Source organism: Pseudoliparis swirei, chromosome 17 (assembly GCF_029220125.1).
Source record: "Pseudoliparis swirei isolate HS2019 ecotype Mariana Trench chromosome 17, NWPU_hadal_v1, whole genome shotgun sequence".
Taxonomy (NCBI): domain Eukaryota; kingdom Metazoa; phylum Chordata; class Actinopteri; order Perciformes; family Liparidae; genus Pseudoliparis; species Pseudoliparis swirei.
The window spans coordinates 14,147,350-14,174,545 of NC_079404.1; the positions used below are offsets into that span (position 1 = coordinate 14,147,350).

Genomic DNA, 27,196 nt, shown 5'->3' on the forward strand with positions numbered 1-27,196 from the left:
TGGATAGCCATGTTGAAGACGGACATGGGGATCAAGTAGGACACATTTCTGGGAACAAAAGCCCTACAGCTGTAAAATCTGTTTAAACTAAACCCAATGGGGGATATATGCAAAGGCATCATTGATTATCTTGATAGCATTGTGAAGAGTGTATGTGTGAGCACAGTACCTGTCTCCCTTGCTATAGTCCAGGTGGCAGCAGGTCCTGAGGCTCGTAGTCTTCCAGCCAATGAGGGGCATGGCAGACCCCAAGGAAAGCGAAAAACAGCCAGAGTGATGGCGCGGTCCACTGCAGCTTTGTCCTGAGAAAGAATCAAAGCATCCATCATTACTATTTTACACTAAAGGTCACACTACTGCAGAAGCACTTTCTTTTTTAAGTGTTAATCCCACAGTAACTATAGAAAAAAGGGGAACTGCATGAGTCCTCACTTTCATCCTGCTTGTTATGGTGGCTAAGAAGAGCAGTGGAGCTAAAATATTTCTCAGAAAATAAATGGTTATAACCCCCCAAACTTTAAAGGTTACAATTTAACACAAAAAAACTGTGGGAAATGATGTTAAAATATCTTTACAGGATATGTGAATTATTTGGATTTTGTAAATTTAAAAAAACAGGAATTGGTCCATGGGCTCTTCAGATTAGCAAGGGCTTAAGATCAGCTGGGGAAAAAAAAACCTGCTCTGTGTTTAATTGGGGGACTTGTTTGTGTGTGTGTTGTGTTGGGGGGGGGGGGGGAGGGGAGGGGGGGGGGGGAAGAGGGGGGGCCCATAAGAAACCACCATGACAGTACGCGTTTGTAATCATTGCATGCTTAGTTTATTTGGACTTGTTCTCAATCTGAGGTACTTCAATCTTTTCCCCAGTGAGGAACTGCCAGATGCCTCCTCTGTAGTTCTCATTTCCCAAAGCATAGAGGAAGACATTGAAGGTGGGAGAGGTCTTAGCCAATATGGGAGCCATCTGCAGAGAGAGGTGCCACCATGACAAGGTTAGTAATGCTTAAAAGACCACAAGAAGCAGATTATCGTAAAAATGCAAATGAATTCAGTTATCAAGCAGAATTGCTTGTTCAGCTAATTAGTTAAAGAGACTTCGCTTCGAATCTTTATGATTATTTCAAAATCCAAATAATTTGAATGGCTTTTGTTTGAAGAAAGATGTAACAATCCAGTCAATAGGTCTGAATTGTAGTGTGGCGCTTTTTTGTGTGCATGTTTGTGCTGACTGTCCTTACCATCCTGAGCTTGGGGGAGACAAGAGTGGCGTTCTCCACAGCGGCGTAGAAAGCCAGGAAGCCATATGGGAGCCAGCAGAACAGCATCGTCTTAAGAGGAGTGTTGGGGTTGAACTGCAGAGGGTAAAGAGAGAAGAGAAGGAGGTACGACACATGAATGATGTTGTAGCTCATGAGGTCCAGTCACACGCCTGGGATAATGTCTGAGAGAATAACCGTGTCTTTGTTAAGACCATTCATGCTCAGCAGAAACAGCTAGCGAGCAAAGAGGCAGTTTGCTGTAATCCAGGGGTCAAAGTGGGCCTTATTCTTTGTGTGAGTTTACACAATCAGACAACATATATAAGGTCCCCTGTTAAGTGGCTTTAGGGTTGGAAAGAAACACTGTGTTTTCACACGGTCTCAAATCATATATTCTGTATCAGCTTGTTTCAACTCTGCATTGAAGCTATATGATGGTTACACTAATTGAACTATTCAAATCCACAACTTTCTGATTGTATGACTGCACTTTCCATGAATTGGAATATTATAGCTGTCTTGTGTATCATTTGCTACACAGTTGGCAGCTTTGGACACTTTGGCATCTCTCCTTGACCTTAAACTAATTAGATTTTAACTAGGTTTGTACTAAGTTGAGTTTGTCCTTAGGATAGGAGTCTTGACCTGAACAGCCAGTTACGGAGACATTCGAGGATATCTAACATCAGATCCAACTTCTCACCACTTGTCGGCCATGAGACACATCTGGACAACTGTTTTCTATCCAGGATTGTATGGCATATAGTGTGTGAGCTTACATTACATTTCACAATTAGTGGAGCGCATGGTGTTGCTACTCTACAGCCTTTGTAAGTGTAGTGAAAGTGTGTCCAGCCAAATCAGATGATTGTGAGTAAATGCACTTATGCAACATAAAGTGAGGCAACCTGATTCAGCCCCTGAGGAACTCCACTATTGAACTGCCCATTCACAGATACATTGTTCTTACAGCACACACCAGCTACTGTCCACATTCCCAACTGAAGCACCGGTCTTCCCCCTGAGGCATTGACCTACATATGTCACAGCCTGCATGCTGCCACATACGTCTGTTTTGTCAGTCTAAATAAGGATCATGTGAGGAAGTTGTGCTTACGGGAAGAGATTAAATAAATGTCAATATAAGGAGGATTTCTATGATTTATTTTAATGCGCACTGATGGCTGAAGTATTCACATTCTTTTGTAAAGTTAATGTCCTAATATCACACTGTAAAAAATATGATGTTACAAGTATAAATCATACATTGTTACTGAAGTTAAATAATGTAATCAGGAAAATGTAAGATAATTAAAACACATTAAAATAAAATAAAAGCACCAACTCCTCACATTTGTGAAGCTGGCACCATGAAATGTCTTTGAATTTAAAAATGTCTTTAATTAACAACAATGTTGTTAATTATTTGTTAGGATTTTGGATGCAGAAATCCTAATTTGTAAAGTAATTAAAGCTGATAAATGTAGCTCATTAAACAACTTCATGTTTTGAAACGGGATGTAGTCGAAGTAGAGAGTGGAATGAAAATAAAAAGTAAATTACCTCACATTTCAAAGTCCAGTACTCGAGTAAATGCATTTAGTGACATTCTAACTTCAAAGCAGGAAGAATCTTGATGTGGATTATTTCTATTTCTACTTTTTCTGTTACGTACAACTACCAATTGTTTATCTAAATTCCAGCAAGCATGTGATTACATCTTTGCTTTGGAGCCACTGAACCAAAACAGAGTCAGTCTGTTGATGTATTAATATAATTCAATTAATTTGAAATCGTTGTGAATCCCTTTATACCTCAAATCAAGTTGAAGTTGTTGGGTTCAGTGTGTTTATTTATAACTTACCCTGGGGTTGCCAGTCTTCTTAAATTTCTGTGCAATGGACTGGTAAGAAGACATGACCACAAACACCTGGATAGCCATGTTGAAGACGGACATGGGGATCAAGTAGGACACATAATTTCTGTGGGGAACAAAAAGCACATACAGCTGTAAAATCTGTTTAAACTAAACCCAATGGGGGATATATGCAAAGGCATCATTGATTATCTTGATAGCATTGTGAAGAGTGTATGTGTGAGCACAGTACCTGTCTCCCTTGCTATAGTCCAGAGTGCAGCAGGTCCTGAGGGGCTCGTAGTCGTACTCTCCCCAGCCAATGAGGGGCATGGCAGACCAGAACGCAGAGAAGAGCCAGACAAATACAGCCAGAGTGATGGCGCGGCTCCACTGCAGCTTTGTCCCTGAAGAAAGAGAATACAAAGCATCCATCATTACTATTTCTTACACCTCCAAAAAAAGGTCACACTACTGCAGAAGCACTTTCTTTTTTAAGTGTTAATCCCACAGTAACTATAGAAAAAAGTGTGAACTGCAGGTGAGTCACTTCCACTTCCCCCTGCATCCTGCTTGTTATGGTGGCTAAGAAGAGCAGTGGAGCTAAAATATTTCTCAGAAAATAAATGGTGTATACGCGACACTCAAGCTTTAAAGGTTACAATTTTAACACAAAATAACTGCAATGTGGGAAATGATGTTAAGTATCTTTACAGGATATGTGTTAATTATTCGTTCATGGCCACGGTCTGTGGCAAATTTAAAGACAACAGGACACTTGTTGTCCAGCTGGTCTCTTCAGATTAGCAGGAGGTCTTAAGATCAGCTGGAGAACGAAAACAAAAACCTGCTCTGTGTTTAATTGGGTGACTTGTTTGTGTGTGTGCTTGTGTCTGAGACAGAGACAGAGACAGAGACAGAGACAGAGAGAGAGAGAGAGAGAGAGAGAGAGAGAGAGAGAGAGAGAGAGAGAGAGAGAGAGAGAGAGAATGTGCTCCATAGGGAAAGTAAAGTGCATTTGGTTGTAACTGCATTTTACTGGGACTTACTCGTGCAGTACTGATGGTATCTGTCCCAGGCGATGGCGGCTATGAAGTGGATGCTGGCGAGAGCTGTCATGAAGCCCTGGAAACCATGAGTCTGGCATCCATCAGAGCCATAAGGCCAGTACCTTGAAACAGAGTGTTCGTAAATGTACAAATGTATTCATATAGGGAGAATAAGTTAAAATTGATACAAACTGATTGATGCAAGCAATCAATTAATTTAATATTTCAGATTGTGGGAATAGTAAAGGGATTATATATATACAGGACTGTCTCAGAAAATTAGAATATTGTGATGAAGTTCTTTATTTTCTGTAATGCAATTAAAAAAACAAAAATGTCATGCATTCTGGATTCATTACAAATCAACTGAAATATTGCAAGCCTTTTATTCTGATTTATTGCTGATTATGGCTTACAGCTTAAGAAAACTCAAATATCCTCTCTCTAAATATTAGAATATCATGAAAAAGTATACTAGTAGGGTATTAAACAAATCACTTGGGTGTCTAATTAACTTCGAAACACCTGCAAGGGTTTCCTGAGCCTTGACAAACACTCAGCTGTTATAAATCTTTTTTTTTTTTTACTTGGTCTTTGAGGAAATATTAAAATTTTATGAGATAGGATTTTAGAGTTTTCTTAAGCTGTAAACCATAATCAGCAATATTAAAAGAATAAAAGGCTTGCAATATTTCAGTTGATTTGTAATGAATCCAGAATGCATGACATTTTTGTTTTTTTAATTGCATTACAGAAAATAAAGAACTTTATCACAATATTCTAATTTTCTGAGACAGTCCTGTATATATATATATATATATATATATATAGAAGAACCCCTGGTGAAGGCTGAGAGCAGCATCTCTGCAGTTTGACATACAGGCTTTAATCACAGTCTATTGATCGCTCCCCCTTCTCACTAGAACCCTGATTGTTCCTCCCGGTATCGATTATTCAGCTGTGTGTCGGGAACTGGTATCAGGTAGTATTCTCTCAATGCATTTCCCTGGACATGTTTTATTAAAGGGGGTGGTTACGTCACTGACCTCAAGAAGCTGGAGAAAGCCGCGACGGTGGCGTTCATCGAGATGCCGATATCAGCCATCGCTAAACTGAACACGAGGAAATTGCTGGGGGTCCTTAGCTCCCTCACTTTGAGGAAAGCGGTGATGGTCAGAGCATTTAAAAAGAAGCCCAGCAGACCTTTGGTGGAACACAAATAAACAATCATGAATGAAGGCAGTTTATATGCGGCGGTGAATGGAAACCTGTGCGCGCAGCGATGCTTATTGCGTCACACGCAGCGCCGATGGGCATTACACAAACTTGCTACTTCAAAACATCGCAGCCATGCATTTTGTTTACAGATGGTACGTGCAGGTTAGATAGCGAGGTATAAGAGAAAGCGACAGTCTCTGCCTCCGACACCGGTGTCAGTGACCGCGGGTGGCACCAGGTCCTGCCATAGGTGAACGTTACTCAGGATGCAGCCCTCGTATCCTCGCTCTGGTTTTGGCTGGTTTCCAGCACAAAAGAGAAACACTCACCCTCCACCAGCAGACACGATCCCAGTGAGAACACATCGAAGTCGGTGAAGCCGTCGGGTAAGGGGTAAGACGAGACCATCCTGAAGTCGAATTGATACAACAAAGTGCAGCTGTCACATACTTTCACTCCTCCCAGCCCGCTCGTTTACGTTGTGCCTCAATGTGAAGGGAGAGCGCTTTTAAAGGGGCATTTCACGTGAAAAGCGTGCACTTTATTATGTAAAGCCCTCACACTCTCTTTCGACCCAATCCGCGCAGGAATGTCTTAATGAACATAACTACACAAACCGCAACCCGTAATGCGCATTTAGCCAACGCAACAGTAAGCCCTCAATTAGTTACACAACAAGCCTTTGTGTCCCTGCGTCCGGGTGAGGATGGAGCGACGCGTCTGATGCAGCTCGCAGCTTTGATTCGCTTTAAGCAGACACAACAGGTCTGCAGAGCTCCAGCCTCCTGTCACTCACAACAACACTCAGTCACAACCCAAACCCTCCAACCACAACATCACACGTGTCCTTCTATTAACGGCAACAATAATGACCCCTTTATCCTTGGACGTCCATGTTTATGCCAAACATTAAACATATACATGCATTATATGGGTTTTATACACACATACACACACACACACATACACACACATCCGCACGCACACACACGTCCCTTTTCTTGCCAAAGGCTATATGTTTGTTACACAAGTGTGTGTGTGTGTGTGTGTGTGTGTGTGTGTGTTTGTGTGTGAATAAATACAGTGTCTTATCTGCAAGCAAATATTTATCATTTCCAGTTTTCCAGCACATCAACCTGTTGCAGCTTGTGCACATGTAGTTTATATTAACATGCACCATTTGTGATGTGTTTTAATTCATTAACCCTGCCCATTCGCTGATTAATGATGCAAAGGGATTATTGTGACACTACAGAGGATCAATGTGAGTACTGTTGATCTGTATCTTTTTTAATCCATGTCCCATATGGCAGGCTCTGTTTTGACTTGTGTAAAACTGAACTTGTCAGCACTTGTTTTGTGGAGTTTTTACTTCTTTTGGTGTATGGACTACACCTTTCGATGGCTGCTGTGACCTCAGGAGATTAAACCAATATGGCATCTGTTTGAAATGAAATTGCACTTTTGGAACTGCAGACACAATATGTGTCAAAAAAAGCTTGATTCAGTCTGGAGTTTCCTCTGTGATAAAGGATACATGTGTCCTACCATAAAAGCATGTGTTTCAATTAAATGTTGTGAATGAGATCAGAAATATTGTGAAATATAGGCGAAAATGTGTGAAAAGTGCTTCATAATATGGAATGCCAATGGTCAAGATCCATAATATATATTTTTTTGTTTAAGGACAATTTACATCCCACTTAAAACAAATGGCTCTAAACAACAACAAAAAATAAAAAAACAAATATATATATATATATATATATATATATAATATATTGTGCCCCTGGTTGACCTAAACCTGAGTTTAAATGTGCAACTGTCACTTATTTTCATACTTTTTGTTTGGTAAAATTGCCATCATAAAATTTGACTAAAAAATATAAATAAACTTTAATGCTTTAACAAATCGACAACGCCATAAGATTTACAATAATCTCAAGAGTATGAAGTAATACTGACACAAATAAGTGAATATAATATTTTGTTATGATCTTTTCTGCTGAAAGTGCTGATGCAAACTCTAATGCTTGATCTGACAACTCTTGCTTCATTTGAACCCAGTAATGATATAGCTAACACTCCCATTCATTCTAATGCAACTTCATCTGTTCCTATTAGACTTTTTGCACATTAAGGATGACATTGCACCTTAAATGTGTGCCAGTCTTCTAGTCAATACGATATAAAGGGAAGGCTTTATTGGATTCAGTAAATAAGATTAACCACTTGCAGGGCAATATGGGATGTGAACGTGATTGCTCAACATGTTTAGAGCCTCAGCACAGACCTGCTGCAAGGTTGTTAGACCACACTGAACGACGTGATTCGAAGGGATTTGTGTAATAACTCTACAATAAAGGGCAAAGAAGGAAACGTTTAATATACCCATGTTGCACACAACTCAGTAACTATTATTGTCATTATCAATCTATAAAATGTATTAATCTCTATTGAACTTCTATTTTGTATGTGGTTCTTTAAAGACTTTACATTAAAGACTGTTGTGTGTTTCCTCATCTCTTCAGGCCAGTCGGCACACTTTGCAGTGCGAGCCAAGTGTAACACTAGACTTCCAGTGTGATGAAATACAAGGGGGAACACCATAGGAAGAGGTGCCAACTAACACATGGATTTACCAACACAGCAAAACAACAACTTAACAATCGGGGGTATTTTCCTCTCGTAGTGTTCGACTCAAAATGGGCTACTAAGCTAAGGTATAAAGGACAAACCTAGATTTCTTACTTAATTTAATATGTTCTTTATTTTGACAAATGATGTTGGTTCATAACATACTATTTAGTTTGTTGATGAATAGTCTAGATGTGTATTTGTGCAGATACATAAATGTAATGAAGAGGGGGTGCCCAAAAGAGAAAACAGCTTCTAAGGATAGGTATACTTCTTTGATTTGAGATATTGTGCAGGGAATTATTTGCCTGATTGTTGCAAATATCTTGTCATTGGTGCAGGCCCTATATGGCCATTTTAATTTCTCTGACTTTACATGAAACAAAAGTATTTAGATAGTATTTATATTTGCATTATAAATGCAGTGATATTAGTTTTTTTGTGATTTTTTAAAAACGACTAATTTCTCCAGATATAAAAGGACTGCAGATGAAGGAAACGGTAAATGAGCATCTGTTTAGTGCGAAGGTCCCAAGGTAAGAGCTGCAGGTTGGGATAAAGGGGCCACCTTGTGGTAGAACATAGTGCTGTCCATTTACAGATTAACAGTCACGTCAGGGCTCATTGATGAACAAGCTACATGTGAGGGAAAGAAAAAATTCAAACATCACAGTGGATTATGACCATTTGGGAAGTGTTTTTCTATGATAATAAATAGGGACGTCTCTGCGCAGCCTATCGGATTCCGGGATGCAATACGCATCCAAATGAAAAGAACGCCAGTGCTTTCGCTAATCCTTGTCTATCCTTTTTATCTCTGGACTCATAGCAGTCCGATCACTATGGGACAGCGAAGCGGTGGGAGAAAGCCATGCAGATGACATTCCTGTAAGTAAGAGAGAAAAAGCAAGTCTGTTTGACTTCAGTGTGCCCAAACTGTGCGCATGTAGCCAAAGCTGCATATGCGTAAAAGTGGGCCAACATGTTCCTCGTCCTGCTCCTGTGGCTCTACGCGGCTACAGGTGAACTTCTCTCCCCAGTGAGCTCCTGCCCGTCGCAGTGCAGCTGTTTTTACCACAACTTGAGTGATGGATCAAAGGCCAGGTAAGGAATATGTCCAGGTGAACATTGCTTCTTATAAAAAAACTAGGGCTGTCAATCGATTAAAAAAACTTAACTAATTAATCGCACATTTTGAAATTGCGATTAATTATTAAAAGTTTGTTCCTTCTTTTTAAAGACAAAATTTCACACAGAGCTGTGTTTTCAAAGAGGCTCCTACATATACAGTGCTAGCGAGGTATTTAATATTGTGGATGATAAATTGTTTCTTCAGTGAAACATCAGATTAGTAAAAAAAAGAAGTATATTGAGACCCCATTGGTCCTGTCATCTTTAACATTGAACAGCAGCAGAACCAGTGGCCTTGGTAACTGACTGACATTCAAATATGTCACGTTAACCCTCTGGAGGCTGGGGGCATTTTATACATTTTACAAAATAAATTAAATTCACCGTTTAAAGTCTTTTGCATGTGACACACCCCCACGTGTTATACATCAAACATTCCAGAACAATCTCAGCTCTATTCAATGAGGCTCAGTTGTCCTCGCGCCGTGTTCTCTGGTTCTCTGACTGACAGGCTGCTAAATGAGCCTAACCTGTGAGGTGGGAGGTCCTTTGTGATTTACTGAGTGTTCATTGGTTGTTTTTTTTACCGAAATGTTGACAGACAAACGGATTGACAAATCACGGTGAAGGTTTCGTGTGACGAGTTCTTTCCGCGCCGCGTCACCCGACACGTCGCCCCTTCGTTCCTCTGTGTATCAGAGGGGGAGACGGGAGGAAGGAGGAGCAGGAGGAAACCCGACTGATTCATCCACGAGTTAAACTGATTTCTGCTCCTTATTTTCGCGGAGAAATAATTGTTTTAAAAACGGAAACAGTGTCAAACCGTACTGCCGCGGTTTAAAAAAAAAAAAAGTTGCGTTAATTGCGTTAAAATATTTTTGTGCGTTAACGTGGCCAAATTAATCGTATAGATTAACGCGTTAACGCTGACAGCCCTAAAAAAAACACATGCTTTGGTTTCGGCGCAGACTTGCAACTTTTCATATACGGTAATTTCTAGTCTCATATGAGAACAGATGTTTCCATAGAGGTGAACACGTGTAGCCTACAAAAGTCAGTCCAATTCTATTTAATCCAGGATTATTTCTTAAAAGCACTTTCAACCTCCCCATTTATACGTTTTATACGACTTTGGATGGATTGGGAAATCAGCATTTCTTCAGTATTACCTGCCACGGCATTGGTTATGCATGTGAATTTACCACATACTTTTGTATCTTTTAAATCTTCATTTCAGACTTTCTTGCTAATTATACAAAAATTATTGCCTTATTTTCCATTTACTTGAAATGTCCTGCTTGGTCGGATGATTTGTTGGAGAACACATATTCTCCCATGACGTCTCCCTTTTTAGGAGCGTGATTTGCAATGATCCCGAGATATCTCTTGTGCCTGTCGGGTTTCCTGTCGACACGTCCAAGCTGCGGATTGAGAAGACGGCCATCCAGCGGATACCGAGCGAAGCCTTCAACTACCTCTCCGGTCTGGAATTTCTTTGGATGTCTTTCAACACACTGTCCACCTTGAGCCCGGACAGTTTCCGGGGACTGCTCAACCTGGAGGAGCTTCGTCTGGACGGGAATGCCCTCACCGCCTTTCCCTGGGAATCTCTCATGGATATGCCCAGCCTCAGACTTCTCGATTTGCACAACAATCAGCTCCTCTCGCTGCCAGCTGAGGCCACCGCTTACATCAAAAACCTCACCTACTTGGATCTGTCTAGCAACAGCTTGCTGACCCTGCCGACTGAGGTTCTGTCCACCTGGCTGGCGGCGAAACCTGTGCAAGGTCCAGAGAGCTCCAAGATGATACTTGGTAAATCCCTTAACATTTACGCCTGCCTAAGTTTAAATTACTAAAAGTGCGCAATCAATACTGTGCGTAAAGGCGCGTGTTAATTAATTGTGCACAAAGCAGCGTTGATGAACAGCAGCTGGTCAAAATCCTCATCCGGTCATTTGATGAATGTTAGGGGTGGTCGGTCATACTGAATAAAAATTGCCCCATTCATATTTTAAGACAATTTTTGCTTTGAAAAATGATGTACCATAATTTAAAGACCAAATTAACACTTTATTTGACACAGTATATTGGTTTGCAATATAGCCCATATATTGTAAACAGATATAAGATGTAAGTGTTTCTGAATATATTTTTGAATTTTAAAATATCTGTGTCTGTCTCACTGTCTATCTATCTATGTGTGAAATACAAAGTTTATTTTAGACTTACTCATCTTCCCATTCTCATACTCAATGGTCTAAAGGAGAATGAAATGTCAGACCATCATCATCATCGTCGTCATCATCATCATCATCATCATCGCTAGTCATGGTCATGATGTAGTTTATGAATTAAATGTTAATCCTCTTATAGGATTAACATCCTAACATCCACACCGGCCATCTGCAGGATGGACGCTCGTCTTCCTTCTGTAGCCTCACATGTGCCCTCACCTTCAGGTCTCCATGACAACCCCTGGGTGTGTGACTGTCGGCTCTACGACCTGGTCCAGTTCCAGAAGTCTCCGTCTCTTTCAGTGGCGTTCATTGACACGAGGCTGAGGTGTTCAGCACCGGAGAATGTATCCGGGGTCCTGTTCAGTGATGTCGAGCTGCGGCGCCGTCAGCTCCCACGTATCCACACAGCGGTGGCACGCGTCCGGAGCGCTGTTGGGAACAACGTGCTGCTCCGCTGTGGCACCATTGGAGTCCCCATCCCAGACCTGTCATGGCGGAAGGCAGATGGGCGACTCCTTAACGGAACAGGTGAGTCTCCCGCTGTGTTGTAACTGAGATAAGATACTTATGCACATAGTGCTGCGGTTAATTAAACAGAAAGCTATCTGTGGGGTTAGTGCGGCTGTAAGTCTGACTGACATCTATGGCTACAGCGATGAGTTATGCAACACTGCTAATGATCATTGCAACATTGTGTAATCACCTGCTTGGCATCTCTCGCACACATTTCTCATATTTTAATGTTCTTTCTCTTGTAACCATATTCTTCCTTCTCTGCCACGATAGTCCAACAGGAAACCTCAAAGGAGGGAATCACCTGGCCCATCCTCCGTGTCCCAGCTGTGTCCTATAGGATTCAGGGAAATACATCTGCAAGGCCATTAACTATGCTGGGAATGCCGAAGCTGTCATTTCTCTCATTGTCTCTAACTCACCAAAACCAGAGGGGAACCAAACCCGCGACGACAACAAAGTCAAAGTCAAGAAACCCAACCCGGTGGGGAAAGCTGCCTCCCAGGAGAAACTGGTGGCCAGATATTTGGTTCCAACCTCCATCCCTTCGTCACTGCCTGCCCTGGATCCAGGCCTTCCACCTGGTCTTGGTCCTGATCCTGGACTAGCTAGTTACAGCCTAGCTGACAGAGCGACCCCAGGGCCTGCCACCTCCTCCAACCCAGATGCGCTGTTGGATCTGGAGAAGACTAATCTAAGCAACCTGGCGGCCAATACTTCATCGCTGCAGCAGGACCCGGACAGGGTGGTCCGCTCAGTCAAGGTGGTGGGGGACACAGACAATACCATTCATTTGAACTGGAGAGCCCCTAAGGCCAAGAACACAACATCATTTAGTGTGATGTATGCTGTGTTTGGAGAGCGGGACATGAGGAAGATCAATGTTGGGGCGGGACAGAACCGTGTTTCCATCGAAGGGCTGGTGCCCAGGACCAAGTACATTGCCTGTGTGTGTGTGAGGGGGCTGATTCCCAAGAAAGAGCAGTGCGTCATATTTTCCACTGATGAAGCAGCCAGTGCCACTGGGACCCAGAGGTTGATTAATGTGATTGTGATCGGCCTGTATCATCGCGGTCCCGCTCACTGTCATCGTGTGCTGTGGGGCTCTCAAGAGACGCATTCAGAAGTACTGGGGTAAGAAATCCAAGGATATCCAAGATTCATACGTGACCTTTGAAACGCTGTCGCCTGGCACAAAGGCCAAAGGGCTCGAGGGGGAGTATTTGACCCGACTGAACCCAGAGGAGTCCAACAGGCTGCTGTCAGCCCGCTCCAGCTTGGACTCTGAGGCAACTGCGAAGATAGAGGGACAGCCTAACGAGTACTTCTGCTGACATCATGCTCCAGCTCCGGCTCCTGCCGCACACCATCTTCCTCGCACGCACCGACACCCGCATCCACGCCCAAGTCTGACCGCTAATACCTATTCACATCCCCATCACCACCCCTATCTCCATCCACACCAGCATCCCCATCCCTGCCCGTACTCTCACTCTCAGCAACATCCTGCCGTCAGTTCCCCTCCCATGCGCTCCCGTACGCCCACATCATGGGATTCCCCCCCACCCGTCCCGCCCCGCTGGATCACGCCACCAACTCCACCACCACAGAGATACAACTTCTATCAAAGGACTTTTGCACGCTGCACTATAATGGCAATATCAGTTTAGAGGAATGTTTAACATCGTAATTAACTTTTTCAGACATTTGTAGAATATTTAATGTTTCTTACAGATAGAGTGAAACTCACTTCAGTGACACATGTGTCCATGAATCAATAGTAAGATAACTTCTGCACATGATTTTATGTCTAGAAGAATGTTTTGATCTCTAAGCCTGTAAGAGAAAACATGTCTAAAAGCTGAAAGAGCATAGCAAATGTTGTAAACTATTTTTCATCGCACTTGCATGGCCCAGCGAAGAAACCTCTGCAACCGGATCCAACTTAAAGGGAACTCATTGGTAGAAGCTGTGTTGTTTCTATCATTACTGTATGTGTATGAATTGTATATACTTTACTGGATGATGAACGCTTACATATACAGTTAAGTCTGTGCCTCTGTATATATCTGTCATATGTTCTCAGAGAAGATATACACATAGGCATGGTTCAACACTCTGGTGTATGGAGTAAAGCTGGAGCTGGAGAGAAGTACAGAAAGGACTATGACACAATGTAAATAGGTGAAAATGAAATGATGCTAGATTAAATGTTACATTATTTCTGTTCCCAGCAATGAGACACACACTGCAATATTTTTATGTACCTGTGTTATTGCATCATTTACCCTATTAAATCTAATCTAATCTATTTATTCCAATGATATTATTTGAATAGTTGAATAAACTTTTATATATATCCAGTTAGCAGTGCTTTGCTATCTTGTCTTTTACATACCAAGTCATCAGCTTGTGAAAAGTCACACAATCTCAGCAGAACTTTTTCTCTTGTAACTCTTTAATTAATCACTAAAAGCATCCAATGGACCTATGTTTTAAAATCTTGACCACAGTTAATGTATTAACAACTTATTAACTTGAATAGCTGCAGACTTGATGGCTGATTAGAGAGTGGTACTTGTAAGTATTCTATAATAGATTTGAAACTTGCATAACTTGAACATGTGTTCTTATTATAGCACACAAACAATAGCTTGCATTAGTTATAAACAATTCATAAAGATAGACTTATATAGCAACAGAGAATGGGTTAGACCAGCTGACACCGTCAGGTGTTGATCACAGGCTCTCAAGTTTTGAAAACAGGCAGCGTGACATTTCCATCAGCACCCGATGCTCACCCGTGTGCGCGCATGCTGCGCGCCATGGCAGCTAGCGGCGCGCGCGGCATCGAGCCGAGAAAGAGTTGTTGACGCTACGGGTGGGGGGTGCTGGTGACTATTATTTTGCTCGTCGATGCGCGCAGACGTCGGAGCTCTACCTTTTGCAGCGCGTTGACCTATCGATCGGTATTGAGCACCCTTGCATTCAAGCATTAAATAGCGAGGTTTTCGGCGTAGAAATACGATGTGTGAAGTCGTGAGTTAAGACCGAAATGCGTGAGTCTCACGCTCAATGCGTGAGACTTGAGAGCCCTGTGATCATGTGTGTCTCTCCCAAGAATTAGATGTCACTTGCTCAGGACTCGGTAGTCAGGGATTAGGTTTAGGCTTCACTCGTCTGCCGCACTCGACATGTCTTGAGTGCGAATGTAGTCTTCAATTTTATGAATTTTCGCGGACTATGGACATAATTTGTTACCTGCTAGTTGTGTTGGTTTAACATCAGGCGATTGAAACATATTCTCAATGTTTACGTGGGTGCAACTGCGTGGAAGACCGCCATGGAAGGTAGTAAGCCCTGATTCATTCATGGGAGGAGATTGATTCAAGGACATGTGGTTACATAAAAGTGCATATGTTATGTTGTTTCAAAAAAAGGAAAAAAGGTTATAGTCTAGTTTAGGCTAGAATAGATGGAGGTATGTAGCTCCAATGTCTAGAATATTGTGTGTTTAAGCATCAGGCTACACAGAAACCAAACATTCACTGAAACTCTTCATTTCAATCGTAGGTCGCTCGTATGTATGGAGGAGGGTGCGTTTGGGGCCATATCAGAGAACCTTCCAGATGATATGACCAAAATACGGATAGAAAAATCTCACTTCACTGAAGTACCCAGAGGGCATTTTCACAGCGCCATAGAAAACCTGTGGCTAAACTAACGATATCACAGTGATCAACTCAAAGGGTCTGCAGGGTTTGGGAAACCTCACTGAGCTCGCCTGCAAGGGAACAAGCTTCTTTCTTACAGATAGAGTGAAACTCACTTCAGTGACACATGTGTCCATGAATCAATAGTAAAGATGCTTTACGCATGATTTTATGTCTAGAAGAAATGTTTTGATCTCTAAGCCTGTAAGAGAAAACCATGTCTAAAAGCTGAAGAGCATAGCAAATGTTGTAAACTATTTTTTCATGTCCTTTTACATTTGTGAAGAGCTCTGCAACGGATCAGCAAAGAGACTCATTGGTAAAAACTGTGTTGTTTCTACTCATTATATGTATAGATTGTGCTACTGGATGGTGAGCAACACATATACAGTTAAGTCTGTGCCTCTGTATATATCTTGATTTGATTTATTTGTCGTTTGCCAGAGTACAGGTACAAAAGCATCGAGTGCAGAAAGAATTGGATGATTACAACGCCAGGAGAGAGAAAAACACCAACCCCCAAAATATGCCCTAGGGGTACAGTGTGGAGCAGGAAAAAACACATAGCACAAGCACATACATTTTAGACATGACACCTTGAGTAGGAAGGGGGGAGGGGAGGTAATCCAACAACTGGGTGATCTAAGCCCATCTGTGATATGTTCTCAGAGAAGATATACACATAGGCATGGTTCAACACTCTGGTGTATGGAGTAAAGCTGGAGCTGGAGAGAAGTACAGAAAGGACTATGACACAATGTAAATAGGTGAAAATGAAATGATGCTAGATTAAATGTTACATTATTTCTGTTCCCAGCAATGAGACACACACTGCAATATTTTTATGTACCTGTTTTGTGCCACCATCATTACCCTATTAAATCTAATCTAATCTATTTATTCCAATGATATTATTTGAATAGTTGAATAAACTTTTATATATATCCAGTTAGCAGTGCTTTGTCTTCTTATGTCTTGTTTCATCGTACCAAGTCGTCAGCTTGTGAAAAAGTCCACACAATCTCCCAGCAGAACTTTTCTCTTTATGGCTCTTTAATTAATCACTAAAAGCATCCAATGGACTATATGTTTTTAAAATCTTGACCACAGTTAATGTATTAACAACTTATTAACTTGAATAGCTGCAGACTTGATGGCTGATTAGAGAGTGGTACTTGTAATAGATTTGAAACTTGCATAACTTGAACATGTGTTCTTATTATAGCACACAAACAATAGCTTGCATTAGTTATAAACAATTCATAAAGATAGACTTATAGCAACAGAGAGTGGGTTAGACCAGCTGACACCGTCCAGGTGTTGATCACAGGGCTCTCAAGTTTTGAAAACAGGCAAGCGTGACATTTCCATCAGCACCCGATGCTCACCCGTGTGCGCATCGCAGCTGAGCGTTGCGCGCGCCGGCATCGAGCGGGTGGGGGGGTGCTAGTGACTATTATTTTGCTCCGTCCCGATGCGCGCAGACCGGCGTCGGAGCTCTGCAGCGACCGCGATTGACCTATCGATCGGCGTATTGAGCACCCTTGCATTCAAGCATTAAATAGCCGAGAGTTTTTTTTCAGCGTGAGAAATACGATGTGTGGCGGAAGTGCGTGAGTTAAGACCGAAATGCGTGAGTCTCACGCTCAATGCGTGAGACTTGAGAGCCCTGTGATCATGTGTGTCTCTCCCAAGAATTAGATGTCACTTGCTCAGGACTCGGTAGTCAGGGATTAGGTTTAGGCTTCACTCGTCTGCCGCACTCGACATGTCTTGAGTGCGAATGTAGTCTTCAATTTTATGAATTTTCGCGGACTATGGACATAATTTGTTACCTGCTAGTTATTGCTTGGTTTAACATCCAGGCGATTGAAACATATTCTCAATGTTTACGTGGGTGCAACTGCGTGGAAGACCGCCATGGAAGGTAGTAAGCCCTGATTCATTCATGGGGAGGGGGGAGAGATTGATTCAAGGACATGTGGTTACATAAAAGTGCATATGTTATGTTGTTTCAAAAAAAGGAAAAAAGGTTATAGTCTAGTTTAGGCTAGAATAGATGGAGGTATGTAGCTCCAATGTCTAGAATATTGTGTGTTTAAGCATCAGGCTACACAGAAACCAAACATTCACTGAAACTCTTCATTTCAATCGTAGGTCGCTCGTATGTATGGAGGAGGGTGCGTTTGGGGCCATATCAGAGAACCTTCCAGATGATATGACCAAAATACGGATAGAAAAATCTCACTTCACTGAAGTACCCAGAGGGGCATTTTCACAGACGCCCGCCTTAGAAAACCTGTGGCTAAACTTCAACGATATCACAGTGATCAACTCAAAGGGTCTGCAGGGTTTGGGAAACCTCACTGAGCTCCGCCTGCAAGGGAACAAGCTTCGTTCAGTACCATGGACCGCGTTCGAAGATACGCCGGCCCTGAAGATCCTGGACCTGAAGCACAACCAGCTGGATGTGCTGCCGGAGCATGCTTTAAAGTTTTTGCCAGATCTGACTTACTTAGACTTATCCTTCAATCGGCTTACGGTCATATCAAAGGAGGTTTTCCAAAATTGGCCTCTCTACCAAAAACTGCAGAACACGGAGGAGCGGGACGGCACCGCTTTCCAGACGAACGTCGTCCTCGCGCTCCACGACAACGTGTGGGTCTGCGACTGCCGCCTGAAGGGCTTCGTGGAGTTCATCAGGTCCCTGAGCCCCCCTATTATACTGATGAACTCCTACTTGATCTGCTCAGGGCCGGACTTTAAGGCTGGCAAATTCTTCCATGAAGTAGAGCTGCAGACGTGCGTGAAGCCCGTCGTCACCACCCCGTCCTCCAACATCAATCTGCCTCAGGGCGTAAACCTCACCCTGCGCTGCTCCGCCAAGGCCCGGCCAGACCCCTCGTTGTGGTGGACATATGGTCTGAAGATAATCAGAGGATTTCATGGTAAGAGTGTGGTGTCCATGATATGTCATCCACATACCCAGAGTGAGATATTGTGGTAAATTAGATACTTAAACACATTATAATCGCAGACCTTATAACCCCTCTTTAAAATGAGGAGATCTAAATCTGGATATTGGCCAATGGCGATAATCACCACTGATTCTTTAAATCTGCACACCATCAATGTTGATTTAGAGTGTCGGAGATTATAGTGCACTATAGCCTACCTACTGTCGGCCGTGTTGGGCTATACTGTTTAATTAAGTAAAAATCTGCGTCAGACTTAATATTTAGAGTGCAGTACGTCCTGCAGATCAAAACTGTGAGTAAACAGTTCTTCATAAACATATAAGCAGGCTGCTGCTGCCACTGGTTTCCTTGCTAGACCTATCACCAACTATCTGTGGCTAACAGTCATCATTTTGGGTCGAGTAGCTGTGAACTAAAATAAAAGCGCACACATTTAAGAACCCCAAAAATTATTCTTCAAAATAATGTGAAAAACCAAAAGGAACATTTAAAAAATTTAACAAGGTATTCTTAATAAAGGGCATATACGTTGTAGCTCCTTGCTTTATACTGGTTAATACATGATTAATTAATGCTTATTATAATTCAGTTATGAGCAATTAATAAGAACAACGTTTTGCTTGCCAGGTTGGGAAATATCCCTAAGTCATTAAAAGTAGAGTAATTTAAAAGTAATTAAAGAGTAACACAGAAAGCCATTTTAAATTGTAATGTTATGAAATCATTAATCAAGGACTTATCCTGTAATTGTGCACTTTAAATATTAACCACTTAAAGGCCTTTTGTTCAGCTGTTTTATAAACGGTCAAATGGTCTATGGGAGTGGACTTGCTAATCAATTAAAGAGTTTAATTAATTCTGGACTTATTAGTTGATAAATTAGTCTTTATTTAGATCTTCAATTTACCGAATACATTTATCCATTATTAAAGCCATTAGTTACAACGATTCACTCTTTTCCAACTCTTTTAGACCCCACCTTTTTCTGCTCGATAATTTGTTAATATTATACAAAGACAACATTTTTTCATGTAATTGCATTAGTCTTAAATCAACTGCACCAGTGATACACTTTTTTTTCTGCTACTTGCATTGCCCATGTACTTATTAGTCCCAAAAGTAACGTTACATTGTTGAGATAATCCCCCACAAACATATTTATTAGGTCTAATCACCCACTACGTTGACAATCAACGCATCATGAATAGTGCGTCAAGGAGAATGCCCCAAAATGTCAGTTTTCCACTTATTTTGCACAAGTTGGCTTATTTCTCCACCTCAAATAATAAAAGTTACATGCATTTGTGTTCAACTTGATAATGTGAAAAAATGTTTGAAGATTATCAAAAAGAGCTTTATTGTCTAATCTTGCATGTTGTTTTTAAATAAAAAAAGAGCCTCAGGAAAGAGTGGATGAAGACACCATCAGATCCCTCCTGGTGATCCCCTCTCTGCATGCTGCTGACCGTGGCGTCTACACCTGCACTGCTGTCAACTTCATTGGGAACTCGTCTGTCAGCATCCTCCTGGACGTCCACTCTCCTGACGGCTCCCAGTCATTAGTCCTCTCTGAAAACCCGCCTCGACCGGCTGCCAGTGATGAAAACGTCTACATAGACATCCACATTGCCAAACAGACTGTCCGCGGTATTACCATTGAGTGGTACGCCACTTTGGACCACCCTGCAGAAACCTGGTTCACCATCCACTTTGGCCTCACAGGCAATAATAAGAAAGAAATGATCTTCATCGGCCCTGGGATTCACTCTTATTCCGTCTCTGATCTGATGCCTGCTACCAAATATGAAATCTGTGTAAGCCTTAAGAACCAGGCACCACGCAATGACCAGTGCATTGTGTTTGTAACAGGAAGTGACATTACAGAGATGGAACAGAGGGAGAAGCTGATACATATAGTGGTTATAGTTTTAGCCATGGTGCTGGCGGTCCCTATAGGTATGTATGCCTGCACCACCGACACTAAGTTCGCCTGCCTGGAGGGTATCATGGAGTCCTGGAAGAACCGGCGGAGAGAGAGAAGCTTATCCGGGATGGCGCATGAGAGGCAGGGCACCTTTGACAGCCTGCAGGCGGCCAGCGATGAGGGCCTGGTAAATAAAGACTCCACTGAAGACAGGAAGGTGAGGAGAAGGTCAGAGGACAGACAGCCTAAAGGCAAAGCCGACCACAGCAGACTCACAGCTGAACTGTATTAACGACTATTTGTCAAGCCAACCAGGGAAAACATAAAACTGACCGTGTAATAGACCAATAACTCACTCTGTATCAGTTACTTTTGACAAATAGAATCGAACAAATAGATCTGCTGTATGCCACTTACACTAATCGTCATAAATGTAATATTCGGAAGAATGATCATGTTGTCTGTCTTGGTTTTAATCTCATCTCTCCCTGTTTTAGGCTGCGGAGTTTGTTGCAAAGATGTGAGTGATCACCGTAATTCACGGATTTGAACCCGTTTGCAGTTTTCTCCTGTCTGAAATATGACGTGTTTGTCTTGTTATTATCATATGTTTAAATTGCTGCTTAATATAAAACCTGTGATTAATTCAAATGAAGTGCTGATGATTACATCTTTTTAAAGTTGTTCAGTAGTAGGTGCATACTTTATCTTTATGCAATGCTGTGTTAGAACTTTAATTTTGTTTTATGTATTTATGTATGGAATCAAAGTGGGTGAAAAGTATTGGAGCAGTGTTTCAGCATATTTGGAGGTGTACAAATATTGTGAATGTATCAGACCAGTCTGAACAAATTATTTCAACGTTTGAATGTGTAAAGAATATCTGAATAAATGGACTACATTTTTAAATTCAATAGGAGTGCATGACATGTTGTGAGCAAATAAAAAAGATTTGCACAAATAATTTTGAATCTGTGAGTGCATAAATATTTGCACACATGTTTTCAGTAATGAAAAATGTCAGTGATGAAAAATGTTAGTTCCAAAAATGTTTGCAAGTAATAGTTTGAAAAACCTTTACATGCCACCTTTTCGTTTCTTTAAAAAAGAAAACTCTAATGTAAGGTCAAGGAAAGATGTAAAGTACAATTCATAAGGAAAAGACAACCTCAATGCTAGGATAACCTGACTTCACTAAGGGTAGGCTACAGAATTGTGATAAGACGGTGGATGTCATTGACGTGATGAAACTACAACGTTCTGAAGATGGACTAGAAAAAGCGCAGCTCATACTTGGCCCTGTGAGTTCTCATAATGTTATTCATGCAGGCTAACAAATCCCTCAGAAAAAAGACGACTTCACTTGCAGTGTGTGAGGGAGAGCTCCTGCAGGTCCTTCCTTCTTGCTGCTGTCACACTTCCTAAACAACACTTCTCTCAGTAGAGCGCACAAACCAAACCTATTCAGGAGGAAGCAAGCAAAAAATCACAAGCACAGGCCTGAACAGTTATCCCAGTAATTTTCCAGACGTTATGTGTAAAAGAGGCTAATCTAACCTGTGAATTTGCATAATAAAGTTGAGAAATAAACGTATATGGTATTTCTAACTGTAAGACCAGCTCATTAGCGCCAGCTTGGACACCAGCTGAACTCTGGGTTATGGAATACTTGCATCCTGTTGCAGGCCCTCAAACCTCTAACAGGAAGTGATGATATAAGACAGCCGTGAACAATTGTGCACCTGTCCTGGCTTTGAAAAATCCTCAAATCCCATAACTGTATGTGTGTTTAATTAACACTAGGTCACAGAGCAAATCTTACTTCTAATGTATTTTAATGAAATTCCTCTATAAACTTTCCAGGACTGAAAATTGTCCACACTGGGAAACAAAGGACTGAATCTGATTTACACAGTTAGTTACACCAAAAGTGACTGAAGTAGTTTGATGAAGTCGTATGTGTACAAACTGTAACTGTACAGTTTTATAAAGTAAATCCTCTCTGCGTCACTGCACATATATACGTAACAGTTCCTCGTCTCCCACTTCTGCGAACAGCAGCCATGCGTCACGCATGACCTCTGCTGACCGCCCGAGACAGATGGCATGTCGGATATGCCTCGGCCAATGGCATTGTTCTTTTGACATTAATACTCAAACACTGGCATCCTCTCCAATATCCCTCCAGCCGTCACTTTATGATCAGATCACACAAGCCCCTCCCCCACCTCCATGTGCTGTGTGATGCAAGTCGTTCCTCTCTGCTCGAGCCCGCTGCTACTGAGGGTTTTAAAGACTGGCTGATATTGGCAGCTCTCGTTTTCTGGAGCACAGTCACATATGCTTTCTTGCTTGTTTATGTGAATGGCAAGTGCGAGATTCATGCTGCTTTTTATTGTAATCCCATATGTGCTGTGTATGACACAAGAGTATGGATTCGACACTAAATATCAGTTAACACACAGATGAAATACATCTTAATTTGTCTTATATTTTTCTCTGACCCCATATTGCATAATCCAACACATTATTTGATCACTGCTCCACATAACAACTGTGGATTATCTTGTTTAGTAATGTTCAGATAGCTGGAGTTACTTTAATGACAAACATATATTTGTCTTTCTTAGTTTCCATATCCAGAAAGAAAATGTTTTATTTACAGTAAATCCTCTGCTGCTTCAAACACATACCAGGGTCTTTTAACATGTTAGGTTTTAGAGCATGTGTTTTCAATTTGTATTGAAGAATGTAAGCCCTATGAATTATTGTTTACTCCACAGGGTTGTAATTATTAGAAGAAGATTAATAATTACAATCATATTATTGCTGTGTTGTTTATTCTATACCGGTCACCCTGAGAGCAAAAAGTTCCAGGGTCACATCTGGTTAATGAGCAGACACAGGAACAAGGGTTTGTTTCATGTCTCACCACATACCCACACCCACATCACACAGGAATTTAGGGTCATAAAGCTCATACGGATAAGAGACCCCATCCTGTGTTGTTGTGTAAATGACTTGCTTCAATAAAAGGACTGTCGGGGGAGAATTGAGCCAGAGTGGTTTGGAGACGTGCAGAGGCACAGCTCAACTCTCTCCTTGGCAGCAAGTAAAACTATGAGCCCGAGTCTGTCATCTGTGGTCATTGGAGTGGGTCTGATAATTGAACTAGCGGGGCTTTATCTTTAAGGTAAAAAACCCACAGAACCCTGTTCATAGTTGTTTTTCCATTTTAAAGCATCTTTGCAACTTTTAACTCTGTAATCCTCTTTCAAATAGCCCAGGATTCCTGGGTGTCTCTTACATGGCAGAACACATGATCATTTGGGCTGCTACTCATATTCCCTCATTTCATTTGAGAGCATTAATAGATTGCAAAACTGAACACTTTTTACCTAAAATGTGGTTTGGTTCCACAAAAACCTTTCAAATTGTTCTGATCTGAAAACAACCATCAACACATACCAAATTTGTATCTGAGTTTTGGAGGCAGTTCTGAGGCAGTTTTCACTCTGACGGAAAAAAAATTTATCTCCAGGGTCGGCTCTGCAGTCTCATAACTGTATGACATGTGCCAGCTGAAGCAGTTCATAGCCAGTCACACACATCTTGTCAGTCCAAACTAAATCAGGGCAGATGGAATTTTGTTTTTTTGCCAACGATGCAATATTGTTCAATGATGAACAATTTGGCCCTTGGATTAGAGAGGGTAATCTGCAATTTTCCTGTTTTATGTAACTTTGAAATATGTTTGCTGATGATGTCTACACAAATACCCAGTAAGTGGTTCAGTGTAACATCATTATTATAGTGCTCATTAATATTGGAGCTAAGGAGAGTATAATCACTTGTATCAGATAACATATTACATATTTTCCGAACATCTAGGGAGGTTTTTAAAACATCAGTAATATTCTTGTATCAGGTCTTATTTCTTACATCTTATTCGAACACTCATCATATGCATATTCATGCTGTTCTACATGACTATCATCCAGTGTTTGTATAAGCTTCTCTACTGACTTTTGAATTGTAACACATGCTAAGGCAAATAGTCATGGTAACACAATATGTCAACACTAATTTCTACAGCTTCACATAAGGGTTTATTCCAGTAGAGTGTTACAAGTTAATGAAACCCCAACTTACATTAATTATTTTTTTTAAATGTATCGTCAGAGGACACACACATGATGGAGGAGAGACATGACTGATGGGGTGTGACATATTCTTTATTGAAAATAAAGGCCAAATACAACCCTCATACACACAGTAAAATGGTAAAAACAAAATTTCACACGCAAACAGCTTAGTTTACTAAGCACTAAGGATGGCAGAATTTAATACACTATAAATATTATCTAAATATTTTATTGGGGCAGTGTGGGACAGGTCGGAAAACTGGGGAAAGACTAGTTACGGGTTCGCTGTCTTCGCCTGCGCTTAAATGCCGTCGTGATGGACAGTTTGTATCTGCCGCTTGTTGTGGTCTGTCTTTGAATAGTTTGCAATCAGGTGGAGCAGTCCTCCTCCTGATCTCCTCCACCGTTATCTGGTATCTTTGTAAAAATAATTTCTGAGTCACTCAAAGAAGGTTTCAATGTTTCAACAATATTATTCGTAACAATATTAGGATTTCATCTTCTTTACATACAGTACAGTATTGTACACATGTAATGTCTGTACATAGCCCTTCTGTCTTTACTGCCATCCCAACAGATGTTCCTATAACCCAAAACTGTGATGGGCTCTGGAAACCAGTCACATGGTGAAAAGGGACATTTTGAGATTAGAGTGAAAATACTAGTAGGTCGAAACTCAGTATTTTGGTGAAATTGGGTTTTGATTCAATTATTATTCTATAACATGTCTATCATCCCTAAACATATCTACTTGTTTTCCATTAATTGAATGTGTTAAAATGTGCTTTATTCAACCAGCCAGTCTATTTAGAACCCCTCTTTAAAGTTGTGTTTGTCAAAATTCTATTCCATGAAATCTAACTGATCAGCTGACTTTGGGCAATCATAACATTTGAAACAGACAAATAATGAAAACATATTTGAAACAAGCTTGAAGTCAGCTTCCAAAAGGTCAAATTTCACCATGTGACTGGTTTTCCCAGATCCCATCACAAATGGTCTCAGCACTGTTACTACCACACTACCACTAAAAATATAAACCTGTCTTGAAGAAACCTATGCCTAGCTGTGCACTTCACCTTTGCTCCGATGCCCTGAGCATGTCCTCAAAAGGCTGTGGACATTCTGAAATGCCGGCTGGGATGGGGCAGTAGGGCTTGGTGGAGCAGCAGGGCCGGATGGGGCAGGAAGGGTGGATGGAGCAGCAGGGCTAGATGGGGTTGGGGCTGGGGCGGAGGCTCCACCAACCAGTGGTGACTGGTGGAAAATTGCGATCTTTGCAGATGGTCCTATAAAGTAACAAGAAGTAACCAAATTTGCTATATGAGGAGATGAACTAGTGTTGTAGTACTCGAGTCCAGATGGCAAGATAAAGAATAACTTACCACCTTTGACACCTGCAGGGCCTTCCGCGTCCTACTGTATAAAGACATTGCAAGGAACTAATAAGTATTTTTGGGGAATTATTGAAGTCATTGTTAAATGTCAGTGTGTGAAAGAGACTTTTTAGTCATTAAAGTAGGTCTAGGTTGAACCTTACCTTCCTGGGCCCATTTCTTCATGAACTGAAAGAGAAAGGCAATATGAGTGTGATTAGTATTATCACATAATGTTAGGCATATGCAATGTTAAAAATAATCTGGCAGATTTATTCAATAGGCCTATCTGTATGAGGAGGCATGAGGACAATTTAACTAAGGGATATCAGTCTACAGTCAACCAGTCTCAACATCAAGTGTCTCAACATCAAGTGCCTCAAAGGCATCCAAAGCTAATTGGCTGCCTGAGAGCTAACCAGTGTTAGGAAGCAGCCTGGGAGTCAGCCCCTCTTAATGTCCGTCTAGATGCCTTACAGGTATCTAAAACCAACTGGATGCCTGTGAGTTAACCTGTATACCAACGACTAGGCAGCCTGGCAGTCAACACTACCTATGATGCCTCAGAGTTATCCAAAAACTGGTGGCTGCCTCAGAGGTATCCTTATTCCAAAGCAGCCTGGAAGTCAACCAGTCTCAACGTCAAGTGCCTCACAGGCATCATTTGAAAGATAACCACTAACCATTAACAATCACTCAAATACAGTGATTAATCTGCAGTAATTAATCTTACTTTGTTACCTAATGTTTTAACCAGATTTAGCTCGCTAGCAGGTAGAAATGACATTACCACAGCTAAGATTAGCATCATCTATCTGCTAGCTAGCAGGTTGAAATAACATTACCACAACATTAGCCGGCCCAAAAATAGCTACGTACCTTTGAAATTGTTGAACCAAGTGGGTTAAATGCGCCCAAATGCGCTCCAAGTGGGTTTGGCTCCAAATGCAGGTTTCAATATGCAATGCGCTCCAAAAGTGGATTTGAATATGCGCCCGCTCAAGTGGGGGTAGCGCATTGATTGGATCAGAGTTTTGGGGGGCGGGACCACCTTCCGGCGCCTTCCAGGCAGCGGCTGCCTGGAAGGCGCCGGTGAGGGCTCAAAACACCATCGAGCAAATTGTCCACACTGGGAAACAAAGGACTGAATCTGATTTA

General features: G+C 41.5%; 3 protein-coding genes across 4 annotated transcripts; 2 read left to right on the forward strand and 1 right to left on the reverse strand.

The window, feature by feature from the left end:
• Nucleotides 1-797: 797 nt before the first annotated feature.
• Nucleotides 798-11,624, reverse strand: rgra (retinal G protein coupled receptor a). 2 transcript variants are annotated; one of them, XM_056436165.1, is made up of 8 exons: nucleotides 11,606-11,624; nucleotides 5,711-5,790; nucleotides 5,210-5,366; nucleotides 4,164-4,285; nucleotides 3,368-3,521; nucleotides 3,124-3,241; nucleotides 1,239-1,352; nucleotides 798-964 (listed from the first exon to the last, which is right to left on the reverse strand). In XM_056436165.1, the coding sequence occupies exons 2-8, from the start codon at nucleotides 5,787-5,789 to the stop codon at nucleotides 821-823; spliced, it is 888 nt and encodes a 295-aa protein (XP_056292140.1). In that variant the 5' UTR covers nucleotide 5,790; nucleotides 11,606-11,624; the 3' UTR covers nucleotides 798-820. The 2 variants fall into 2 exon arrangements, with proteins under 2 accessions (XP_056292140.1, XP_056292139.1); XM_056436164.1 differs by lacking the exon at nucleotides 11,606-11,624 and having other exon boundaries at nucleotides 5,711-6,326.
• LOC130207516 (leucine-rich repeat, immunoglobulin-like domain and transmembrane domain-containing protein 1) lies at nucleotides 9,001-14,170 on the forward strand. The gene is given in 6 exon segments (XM_056436166.1): nucleotides 9,001-9,122; nucleotides 10,504-10,964; nucleotides 11,612-11,917; nucleotides 12,176-12,238; nucleotides 12,241-12,958; nucleotides 12,960-14,170. Coding segments are annotated over 6 exon segments (1,947 nt in total). The 3' UTR covers nucleotides 13,237-14,170.
• On the forward strand, nucleotides 13,241-20,809 carry LOC130207584 (leucine-rich repeat, immunoglobulin-like domain and transmembrane domain-containing protein 2). Its single transcript, XM_056436231.1, has 5 exons — nucleotides 13,241-13,309; nucleotides 13,402-13,438; nucleotides 17,458-17,542; nucleotides 17,773-18,563; nucleotides 19,989-20,809. The coding sequence occupies exons 1-5, from the start codon at nucleotides 13,241-13,243 to the stop codon at nucleotides 20,807-20,809; spliced, it is 1,803 nt and encodes a 600-aa protein (XP_056292206.1).
• Nucleotides 20,810-27,196: the final 6,387 nt, after the last annotated feature.